This window comes from Eleutherodactylus coqui, chromosome 11, assembly GCF_035609145.1.
Source record: "Eleutherodactylus coqui strain aEleCoq1 chromosome 11, aEleCoq1.hap1, whole genome shotgun sequence".
Taxonomy (NCBI): domain Eukaryota; kingdom Metazoa; phylum Chordata; class Amphibia; order Anura; family Eleutherodactylidae; genus Eleutherodactylus; species Eleutherodactylus coqui.
In genome coordinates this window covers 106,975,936-106,988,010 of record NC_089847.1, presented here as the reverse complement: position 1 = coordinate 106,988,010, position 12,075 = coordinate 106,975,936, and the positions used below count along the sequence as shown (strand labels likewise).

The window sequence follows — 12,075 nt, the reverse complement described above, 5'->3', positions numbered from 1 at the left end:
TCGCCCGCAAATCGCCCGAAAATCTGCTTCTAGCCGCGTTTCATTAGAAACGGGCCGGAGCTGTTCAGCGCATTGCATTCAATGAAGACGGCAATACAGCCGTCTCCATTGAAAGCAATGCGCTGCGGGCGAGCCCGGGATGAATTGTCGGTAAGGGCTTAAATATATAAGCCCTTACCTGCAATTCATCCTAAAATGTGTAAAAATAAAAAAAAATTGTATACTCACCTTCTGCCGGCAGCCGGAGCTCCGTGCGGCCGTCCTGCAGTGGGTGTGAAGGGGGTGTGAGTCAGACCTGCCCCCTGATTGGCTCAGCGCTGAGCCAATCAGAGGCATGCCTCACTCACACCCATTCATGAATTCATGAATGGATGTGAGTCAGACCTGCCCCTGATTGGCTCAGCGCTGAGAGGCAGCAGTCACTCACCCATTCATGAATTCATGAATGGGTGTGTGAGTGTTTTCAGCCTCTGATTGGTCAGGGCTGTGACCAATCAGAGGCAGATCATTCAGCAGGCGGGGATTTTAAAGCCCGGCCGGCTGAATAGTGCCAAGAAGCAGTTCAGGAGAACTGACAGCGGCCGCGGCTGGACTCCGGCTGCAGCGGAAAGGTGAGTATACAATTTTTTTTTATTTTAACACATTTTAGGATGAATTGCAGGGAAGGGTTTATATATTTAACCCCTTCCCGACAATTCACCCCGCGCACGCCGGCAGCCCATTGCTTTCAATGGAGCGGCTGTATTGCCGCTCCATTGAATTCAATGGGCAAACATCGTTCTTCTCTGCCACAGCTGTTACAGCTGTGGCAGAGAAGAATGATTTGTCTTCTATATGTTCTCAATGGGGTCGGCGCTGCTGCCGCCGGCCCCATTGAGCGCATATACAGAAGAGAACAGGAATCGCAGATAGGTGCGATCTGCGATTTTTTGTTCTATAATTTATCGGACGAGCGCATAAAAAGCGCTCATGTGTCCGATACCATTGCAAAGCAATGGTTTTAAAAAATCGCCGGACGCATGCGCAAATCGCGGCTAAAAACGCCCGTCTGACTAAGGCCTTAGGGCTTATTCAGACGACCGTATATTGGCCGGGTATTCACGCCTGGCCGATATACGGCGTCCCTCTCTGCAGGGGGAGAAGGCTGGAAGAGCCGGGAGCGGTGCTCTGAGCTCACCCCAGAGAGGGACGCCGTATATTGGCCGGGCGTGAATACCCGGCCGATATACGGTCATCTGAATAAGCCCTTAAAAACAAAAATGGTATGCTTTACATGCATGTGTTTTTACACAACACTGCAGCAAGGTCTGAAAGGCCCAGGGCAGCTACAGGAGGCCTGAAGCTATTAACCCTAGGAGTGCTGGAAGACACCAAACACAAGCTCAGGGAACAGACAGAATGGGACGACACCCAAGTTTGCCAGACACAGAAGACCGTGTCTGAACAGTGCAGCTAACAAGTACAGAGTTATAGATTCAGGCATCAAGATGTCAACCCACAGTGTAAGAATATCTATGTAAATCTCATTCATCTCCGAGATGCTCACCCCTGTCGGTGGCCACGGGGCTCCCACTTGTCAGCACAAATGCATACTTGCTGAGCGGCTTGTCATCTACAAACAAGACTGGGTAAAGGTTGGATCCTGGAGCCGTGCGGACAATCATGACTGCAAATTCTGTCAAGGCAAAAGAAGGCATTACTGGTACCATGTACAACACATACTGAGGGGGTAATGCCAACCTGGCACCAGTGCAGGGCAGTCACCATTTTCTGAACTGAACAATTACTTATGAGAATGCAGTCAGATTTTCTTTTGATGATCACAAGATTCATTGCGAGTTGCCGTAATCTTACCATGACTGGAGAAAACACAGCTACACCCTACTGGCTCTGCTACATCCTTAGGTCTCTAGGTGTTTATAAACTTGTGGGCATAACACTCACCAGAGGATTGCACATGTGAAGGGATCTCTGCCTAAGGGCTTATTTAGACAACCGTATATAATGTATACGGTGTCCTTGTCTGCAGGGGGGGCGAGGATGGAAGAGCCAGGAGCAAGAACTGAGCTCCCGCCCCCTCTCCACTATTTGCAATAGGAGGGGGCGAGACAGGGGCGGAGCTAATTCCCGGTGCTTAGCTCCACCCCCACCCCTCCCATTGCAAATAGTGGTGAGGGGCAGGGAAGCGGCGGGAGCTCAATTCCTGCTCCTGGCTCTTCCATCCTCCCCACCCTGCAGACAAGGACACCGTATATCGGCTCGGCGTGAAAACCGAGCCGATATACTGTCGTCTGAAATAGCCCTGAGGCATCTACGTACTTTTTCACTGTGGGAAATGTGCTCTTTTGTAAATGTGCTCTGATGTGTCTTTCATCTGCTGCACTATGTTTTTTGTATAGTTGAGTCACTCGGTCTTGTTTCCACTTGGAAGGTTTGGCTTTTTGGCCACAATTCATCCATGAAGATCACTTCTGGCCAGACTTCTCTGAACAGTAGATGGGTGTACCTGGGTCCCACTGGTCTCTACTAGTTCTGAGCTGGTGGCACTATTGGACATTTTCTGATTTGGAAGGGAAGTAAGCATGATGTGTCTTTCATCTACTGCATCAACCTCCCTTAGCCGACCACTGCATCTACGGTCCTCAATGTTGGCCCTTTTTTTTGCCTTTTCAAAAAAAACCTTGAACAGCACTTGTTAAAACTCCATTTTATTTTGAAATCTTTATTTTGAAAACTGGGAAAATAAGGATTCCGAATCTGGCACCCAATGTCCTCTGCTTGTTCCAGCTGCAATCCTACAGTGAAGATGAATCTATATGACATCTGGACAGCTCTCTTCCCTCCAGAACTTCAGGCTGGGGTTGGGGTTCTTCCTCTTCCTCATGACTCTTCCAGGCTGCACACTCTTCTTCCAAGTCTGCAAGAAAATGAAACCCAAATGATTTGAATGACCTCATTAAGATTCTCAAGTGCATAACTGCCAGCACCCAGTCTTTGGTGGCCCTGGCGACCCCGCAATATCCAGAGGCCCTGGCGACCCGGTGACATTTAAAGGCCCTGGTGATATAGTTCCCATTCCTTTGTGGTATATTGATAGCTAGAGCTCCCAGTCTTCTGTAGCACATCGGTAACTGCAGCTCCCTGGTGGTTCAGCCATGCGCACCGCACCAGCTCCTACCATAGTTTATTACATACCAATAAGTGGATAATTTCACATACCTGCTTGTTTCTCCATCTGCACCAATGTATCTTCTGTGGGGGCTCGTCCAGTAGCTTCTCTGCCAGATGACAACCACGAGCCTTCAGTAATCTGCCAAAAACTTTTTCAGGTTATATCACAATACCAAATAAGACGATGCAACCAGAAAATCAGCATTAACATCCTACGTTCTCGATCCATCAGCCCCATACCTTACATGTGGTTTGGAGATGAATTCATTTCCACAATTATTAGTCCACCATAGTAGATACAATACATAGGCGGATACAGCAGTTCCTTTCCTATTCCTATGTATTGTGGACTTGACAGCTGATGACCCCGGTGAAGAGAGCTAAAAGGTGGATCCTAGATTTGTCAATGAAATGATTAGCCATGCATTGGCTGTTGGTTGTCCCTCTGTGTCACAGGGAATATATGAACCAGGTGACCACTACAAATCTGCTGGGGGGAAAAAGGTGTCTACCTGAAAAGGAAATCCCCCTTAAAATTTGAAAAAAATTGCGCCCCCTAGTCAGAATTAGCCGGCTCCCGGCTTGTCCCAGTTTTTCCTGGCAAGAGACCATCTCTTAGGTATTCCAATCCCCTTGCTGACGTGATTCATTAGTGACCCGGTTATACATTTCATTTAAAGGCTTTTTCTGGGTCAGGCAAGTGTTTATTTTTTGCGCGGGCAAAAATAGCGCTTCTAAAAGAACCAATGGGTTCCTATAGAAGGGCTCACATGAAAGAATGTAGGTGCGTAAAACGGTTCGCACACCTAACAAAGATAGGACATGCTGCAGGTCACATGCAGCTCTGCGGTGTGCACCAAAGATAGGACCTGTCCTATTTTTGGTGTGCTCTGTGCAGGAGTTTCCATTGATCCCTATGGGAGCAGGAGCTTATGCAGGACATTTAAAACCCGCTGTCCAGAAGCACATTTTAAATGACTGCTGTAAACTCCTATTAGTCCTCGCGGGGATGAGGGGACTCCTTGAGGGTTCCCCTAATCCCTGCGGGGACTAACAGGAATTTACAACAGGACATTTACAATGTGCTTCTCGGCAGCATGTTTTAAAATGTCCTGCTGTAACCAGCGGGGTATTCCTCCAGCTCTGCTGGTGGGCAATTCTCCAGCAGTTCAGAGCAGTAGGGGATGCTCTCCCCCAGGGATTTCCATATAGCAGAAATAGAGAGGGGGTGGAGTTACGGGGCTTTCCCGAGGGCTTTCCAGAAAGCGTGGGTGGAGGGGGTGGGGCTAGAGGATCCAAGCTCTAGCCCCACCCTCTATATATTTGCTATGGGAAATCTGAGAGAAGCCCTATAGCTCCGCCCCCACTCTAGCCCGCACTGCGGGCATGTTTTTTTTTCCTTTTTGCCACACACAGCCAATCCCACTGCGGGCATCTTTTTTTTTTTGCTTTTTGCCACACACAGCCAATAGCATCACAGACACCCTTTCTTCTCCACACACTGTCAATCGCACTGCGGGCATCTTTTTTTTTCCTTTTTGCCACACACAGCCAATCGCACTGCGGGCATGTTTTTTTTTTCTTTTTGCCACACAGCCAATCGCACCACATATATCCTTTTTTTTTTAACACACAGCCAATCGCACTGCGGGCATCTTTTTTTTTCCCTTTTTGCCACACACAGCCAATCGCACTGTGGGCATGTTTCTTTTCTTTTTGCCACACACAGCCAATCGCACCACAGACATCCTTTTTTTTCCACACACAGCCAATCGCACTGCGGGCATCTTTTTTTTTTCTTTTTGCCACACACAGCCAATCGCACTGCGGGCATCTTTTTTTTTTTTTTTTTTGCCACACACAGCCAATCGCAGTGTGGGCATCTTTTTTTTTTTTTCTTTTTGCCACACACAGCCAATCGCACTGTGGGCATCTTTTTTTTTTTTTTTGCTTTTTGCCACACACAGCCAATCGCATCACAGACACCCTTTCTTTTACACACACAGCCAATCGCACTGCGGGCATCTTTTTTTTTTCTTTTTGCCACACACAGCCAATCGCACTGCGGGCATCTTTTTTTTTTTTTCTTTTTGCCACACACAGCCAATCGCACCACAGACATCCTTTTTTTTCCACACACAGCCAATCGCACTGCGGGCATCTTTTTTTTTTCTTTTTGCCACACACAGCCAATCGCACTGCGGGCATCTTTTTTTTTTTTTCTTTTTGCCACACACAGCCAATCGCAGTGTGGGCATCTTTTTTTTTTTTTGCTTTTTGCCACACACAGCCAATCGCACTGTGGGCATCTTTTTTTTTTTTTTGCTTTTTGCCACACACAGCCAATCGCATCACAGACACCCTTTATTTTACACACACAGCCAATCGCACTGCGGGCATCTTTTTTTTTGCTTTTTGCCACACACAGCCAATCGCACTGCGGGCATCTTTTTTTTTTTTTCTTTTTGCCACACACAGCCAAACGCACCACAGACATCCTTTTTTTTCCACACACAGCCAATCGCACTGCGGGCATCTTTTTTTTCTTTTTGCCACACACAGCCAATCACACTGCGGGCATGTTTTTTTTCTTTTTGCCACACACAGCCAATCGCACTGCGGGCATCTTTTTTTTTTTCTTTTTGCCACACACAGCCAAGCGCACTGCGGGCATGTTTTTTTTTCCTTTTTGCCACACACAGCCAATCGCACCATAGACACCCCTTCTTCTTCACACACTGTCAATCGCACTGCGGGCATCTTTTTTTTTTCTTTTTGCCACACACAGCCAATCGCACTGCGGGCATGTTTTTTTTCTTTTTGCCACACACAGCCAATCGCACCACAGACATCCTTTTTTTTCCACACACAGCCAATCGCACTGCGGGCATCTTTTTTTTTTCTTTTTGCCACACACAGCCAATCGCACTGCGGGCATCTTTTTTTTTTTTTCTTTTTGCCACACACAGCCAATCGCACTGCGGGCATCTTTTTTTTTTTTTTCTTTTTGCCACACACAGCCAATCGCACCACAGACATCCCTTTTTTTCCACACACAGCCAATCGCACTGCGGGCATCTTTTTTTTTTCTTTTTCCCACACACAGCCAACCGCACTGCGGGCATGTTTTTTTTTTTTTTCTTTTTGCCACACACAGCCAATCGCACTGTGGGCATCTTTTTTTTTTTTTTGCTTTTTGCCACACACAGCCAATCGCATCACAGACACCCTTTCTTTTACACACACAGCCAATCGCACTGCAAGCATCTTTTTTTTTTCTTTTTGCCACACACAGCCAATCGCACTGCGGGCATCTTTTTTTTTTTTTCTTTTTGCCACACACAGCCAATCGCACCACAGACATCCTTTTTTTTCCACACACAGCCAATCGCACTGCGGGCATCTTTTTTTTTTCTTTTTGCCACACACAGCCAATCGCACTGCGGGCATCTTTTTTTTTTTTTCTTTTTGCCACACACAGCCAATCGCACCACAGACATCCTTTTTTTTCCACACACAGCCAATCGCACTGCGGGCATCTTTTTTTTCTTTTTGCCACACACAGCCAATCACACTGCGGGCATGTTTTTTTTCTTTTTGCCACACACAGCCAATCGCACTGCGGGCATCTTTTTTTTTTTCTTTTTGCCACACACAGCCAAGCGCACTGCGGGCATGTTTTTTTTTCCTTTTTGCCACACACAGCCAATCGCACCATAGACACCCCTTCTTCTCCACACACTGTCAATCGCACTGCGGGCATCTTTTTTTTTTCTTTTTGCCACACACAGCCAATCGCACTGCGGGCATGTTTTTTTTCTTTTTGCCACACACAGCCAATCGCACCACAGACATCCTTTTTTTTCCACACACAGCCAATCGCACTGCGGGCATCTTTTTTTTTTCTTTTTGCCACACACAGCCAATCGCACTGCGGGCATCTTTTTTTTTTTTTTCTTTTTGCCACACACAGCCAATCGCACTGCGGGCATCTTTTTTTTTTTTTTCTTTTTGCCACACACAGCCAATCGCACCACAGACATCCTTTTTTTTACACACACAGCCAATCGCACTGCGGGCATCTTTTTTTTTTCTTTTTGCCACACAGCCAATCGCACTGCGGGTATGTTTTTTTTTTTTTCTTTTTGCCACACACAGCCAATCGCACTGTGGGCATCTTTTTTTTTTTTTCTTTTTGCCACACACAGCCAATCGCACTGTGGGCATCTTTTTTTTTTTTTTGCTTTTTGCCACACACAGCCAATCGCATCACAGACACCCTTTCTTTTACACACACAGCCAATCGCACTGCAAGCATCTTTTTTTTTTCTTTTTGCCACACACAGCCAATCGCACTGCGGGCATCTTTTTTTTTCCACACACAGCCAATCGCACTGCGGGCATCTTTTTTTTTTCTTTTTGCCACACACAGCCAATCGCACTGCGGGCATCTTTTTTTTTTTTTCTTTTTGCCACACACAGCCAATCGCACCACAGACATCCTTTTTTTTCCACACACAGCCAATCGCACTGCGGGCATCTATTTTTTTTCTTTTTGCCACACACAGCCAATCGCACTGCGGGCATCTTTTTTATTTTTTTCTTTTTGCCACACACAGCCAATCGCACCACAGACTTCCTTTTTTTTCCACACACAGCCAATCGCACTGCGGGCATCTTTTTTTTTTTTTCTTTTTGCCTTACACAGCCAATCGCACTGCGGGCATCTTTTTTTTCTTTTTGCCACACACAGCCAATCACACTGCGGGAATGTTTTTTTTCTTTTTGCCACACACAGCCAATCGCATCACAGACACCCTTTCTTTTACACACACTGCCAATCGCACTGCGGGCATGTTTTTTTTTTTTTCTTTTTGCCACACACAGCCAATCGCACTGTGGGCATCTTTTTTTTTTTTGCTTTTTGCCACACACAGCCAATCGTATCACAGACACCCTTTCTTTTACACACACTGCCAATCGCACTGCGGCATGTTTTTTTATTTTTTTTGCCCCACACAGCCAATCGCACCACGGACATCCTTTTTTTTCCACACACAGCCAATCGCACTGCGGGCATCTTTTTTTTTTTCCTTTTTGCCACACACAGCCAATCGCACTGCGGGCATCTTTTTTTTTTCCTTTTTGCCACACACAGCCAATCGCACTGCGGGCATGTTTTTTTTTTCTTTTTGCCACACAGCCAATCGCACCACATATATCCTTTTTTTTCAACACACAGCCAATCGCACTGCGGGCATCTTTTTTTTTCCCTTTTTGCCACACACAGCCAATCGCACTGTGGGCATCTTTTTTTTTTCTTTTTGCCACACACAGCCAATCGCACTGCGGGCATGTTTCTTTTCTTTTTGCCACACACAGCCAATCGCACCACAGACATCCTTTTTTTCCCACACACAGCCAATCGCAGTGCGGGCATCTTTTTTTTTTTCCTTTTTGCCACACACAGCCAATCGCACTGCGGGCATCTTTTTTTTTTTCTTTTTGCCACACACAGCCAATCGCACTGCGGGCATGTTTTTTTTTTCCTTTTTGCCACACACAGCCAATCGCACCATAGACACCGTTTTTTGCCACACACAGCCAATCGCACCATAGACACCGTTTTTTGCCAGACACAGCCAATCGCACTGCAGGCATCTTTTTTTTTCTTTTTGCCACACACAGCCAATCGCACTGCGGGCATCTTTTTTTTCTTTTTGCCACACACAGCCAATCACACTGCGGGAATGTTTTTTTTCTTTTTGCCACACACAGCCAATCGCATCACAGACACCCTTTCTTTTACACACACTGCCAATCGCACTGCGGGCATGTTTTTTTTTTTTTCTTTTTGCCACACACAGCCAATCGCACTGTAGGCATCTTTTTTTTTTTTTTGCTTTTTGCCACACACAGCCAATCGCACTGCGGGCATCTTTTTTTTTTTTGCTTTTTGCCACACACAGCCAATCGTATCACAGACACCCTTTCTTTTACACACACTGCCAATCGCACTGCGGCATGTTTTTTTATTTTTTTTGCCCCACACAGCCAATCGCACCACAGACATCCTTTTTTTTCCACACACAGCCAATCGCACTGCGGGCATGTTTTTTTTTTCTTTTTGCCACACACAGCCAATCGCACTGCGGGCATCTTTTTTTTTTTCCTTTTTGCCACACACAGCCAATCGCACTGCGGGCATCTTTTTTTTTTCCTTTTTGCCACACACAGCCAATCGCACTGCGGGCATGTTTTTTTTTTCTTTTTGCCACACAGCCAATCGCACCACATATATCCTTTTTTTTCAACACACAGCCAATCGCAGTGCGGGCATCTTTTTTTTTCTTTTTGCCACACACAGCCAATCGCACTGCGGGCATGTTTCTTTTCTTTTTGCCACACACAGCCAATCGCACCACAGACATCCTTTTTTTTCCACACACAGCCAATCGCACTGCGGGCATGTTTTTTTTTCTTTTTGCCACACACAGCCAATCGCTCTGCGTGCATCTTTTTTTTTTTCTTTTTGCCACACACAGCCAATCGCACTGCGGGCATGTTTTTTTTTCCTTTTTGCCACACACAGCCAATCGCACCATAGACACCGTTTTTTGCCAGACACAGCCAATCGCACTGCAGGCATCTTTTTTTTTTCCTTTTTGCCACACACAGCCAATCGCACTGCGGGCATCTTTTTTTTTTCCTGTTTGCCACACACAGCCAATCGCACTGCGGGCATCTTTTTTTTTTCCTTTTTGCCACACACAGCCAATCGCACTGCGGGCATCTTTTTTTTTTCCTTTTTGCCACACACAGCCAATCGCACTGCGGGCATCTTTTTTTTTTTCTTTTTGCCACACACAGCCAATCGCACTGCGGGCATGTTTCTTTTCTTTTTGCCACACACAGCCAATCGCACCACAGACATCCTTTTTTTCCCACACACAGCCAATCGCACTGCGGGCATCTTTTTTTTTTCCTTTTTGCCACACACAGCCAATCGCACTGCGGGCATCTTTTTTTTTTTCTTTTTGCCACACACAGCCAATCGCACTGCGGGCATGTTTTTTTTTCTTTTTGCCACACACAGCCAATCGCACCATAGACACCCTTTCTTCTCCACACACTGTCAATCGCACTGCGGGCATCTTTTTTTTTTCTTTTTGCCACACACAGCCAATCGCACCACAGACATCCTTTTTTTTCCACACACAGCCAATCGCACTGCGGGCATCTTTTTTTTTTCTTTTTGCCACACACAGCCAATCGCACTGCGGACATGTTTTGTTTTTTTTTCTTTTTGCCACACACAGCCAATCGCACTGTGGGCATCTTTTTTTTTTTTTGCTTTTTGCCACACACAGCCAATCGCATCACAGACACCCTTTCTTTTACACACACAGCCAATCGCACTGCGGGCATCTTTTTTTTTTCTTTTTGCCACACACAGCCAATCGCACTGCGGGCATCTTTTTTTTTTTTTCTTTTTGCCACACACAGCCAATCGCACCACAGACATCCTTTTTTTTCCACACACAGCCAATCGCACTGCGGGCATCTTTTTTTTTTCTTTTTGCCACACACAGCCAATCGCACTGCGGGCATCTTTTTTTTTTTTTTCTTTTTGCCACACACAGCCAATCGCACCACAGACATCCTTTTTTTTCCACACACAGCCAATCGCACTGCGGGCATCTTTTTTTTTTTTTCTTTTTGCCACACACAGCCAATCGCACTGCGGGCATCTTTTTTTTCTTTTTGCCACACACAGCCAATCACACTGCGGGCATGTTTTTTTTCTTTTTGCCACACACAGCCAATCGCATCACAGACACCCTTTCTTTTACACACACTGCCAATCGCACTGCGGGCATCTTTTTTTTTTTTTTTTTTGCCACACACAGCCAATCGCATCACAGACACCCTTTTTTTTCCACACACAGCCAATTGCACTGCGGGCATGTTTTTTTTTTTTTCTTTTTGCCACACACAGCCAATCGCACTGTGGGCATCTTTTTTTTTTTTGCTTTTTGCCACACACAGCCAATCGCATCACAGACACCCTTTCTTTTACACACACTGCCAATCGTACTGCGGCATGTTTTTTTTTTTTTTTTGCCCCACACAGCCAATCGCACCACAGACATCCTTTTTTTTCCACACACAGCCAATCGCACTGCGGGCATCTTTTTTTTTTCTTTTTGCCACACACAGCCAATCGCACTGCGGGCATCTTTTTTTTTTTTTCTTTTTGCCACACTTTTTGCACCACAGACATCCTTTTTTTTCCACACACACAGCCAATTGCACTGCGGGCGTCTTTTAAGATCTATTTCATGGAAAAACGTCTTCTAAAATATAGATATTTTTAGGGCTCAGTCAGAGGAGCGTTTTTTCCCCGCATCCATAGAACAAATGCTTTCTAATGAATGTGGTCACATATCCATTTTTTACTAGTGAACAATTCGCCCCTGCAAAAAAATAGGACAACGTTTTTTTGATTCGCACAAAAATGCTGTTTTCGTGCAAATGGATGCAACTTTGACAATATGAAATCTTAGTCAAAGCCCTTAAATGAGCCCTAGATGCAGAAAAAAAAAATTAAAATATATATATTATAGCTGTGATTGGTCAAAGCGCTCAACCAATCAGGAAGAGCTGTGGCAGAGGAACTCTTCAGCCTATATATGTATATATTATTATTTTTTTCCTTAAAGAGAAACCATGGCTGATTTTCAGGGGAGGGCTTATATTTCAAACCCTTCTCTGAAAATCACTGCAGGGGTTGCCGGCATCCTATGTGTTCCATTGAAAGCAATGCTACACGGACCTGCATTCACGCGTGTTTGTGCACATATGTGGGTGCGTGCTTTGTGCGCACCTATGTATGGCACACGC

The 12,075-nt window shown here is 45.7% G+C and overlaps 1 protein-coding gene across 1 annotated transcript in view; it reads right to left on the bottom strand.

Moving 5' to 3' along the window:
* Nucleotides 1–2,758: 2,758 nt before the first annotated feature.
* Nucleotides 2,759–12,075, bottom strand: part of LOC136581602 (uncharacterized) — a 52,264-nt gene continuing 42,947 nt past the window's right edge. The window contains exons 5-6 of the mRNA XM_066582196.1: nt 3,220–3,310; nt 2,759–2,917 (exon numbers count right to left, since the gene is read on the bottom strand). Of these exons, the coding sequence (XP_066438293.1) occupies nt 2,796–2,917; nt 3,220–3,310 (213 nt within the window). The 3' untranslated portion in view covers nt 2,759–2,795. The remainder of the gene's footprint in view (nt 2,918–3,219; nt 3,311–12,075) is intronic.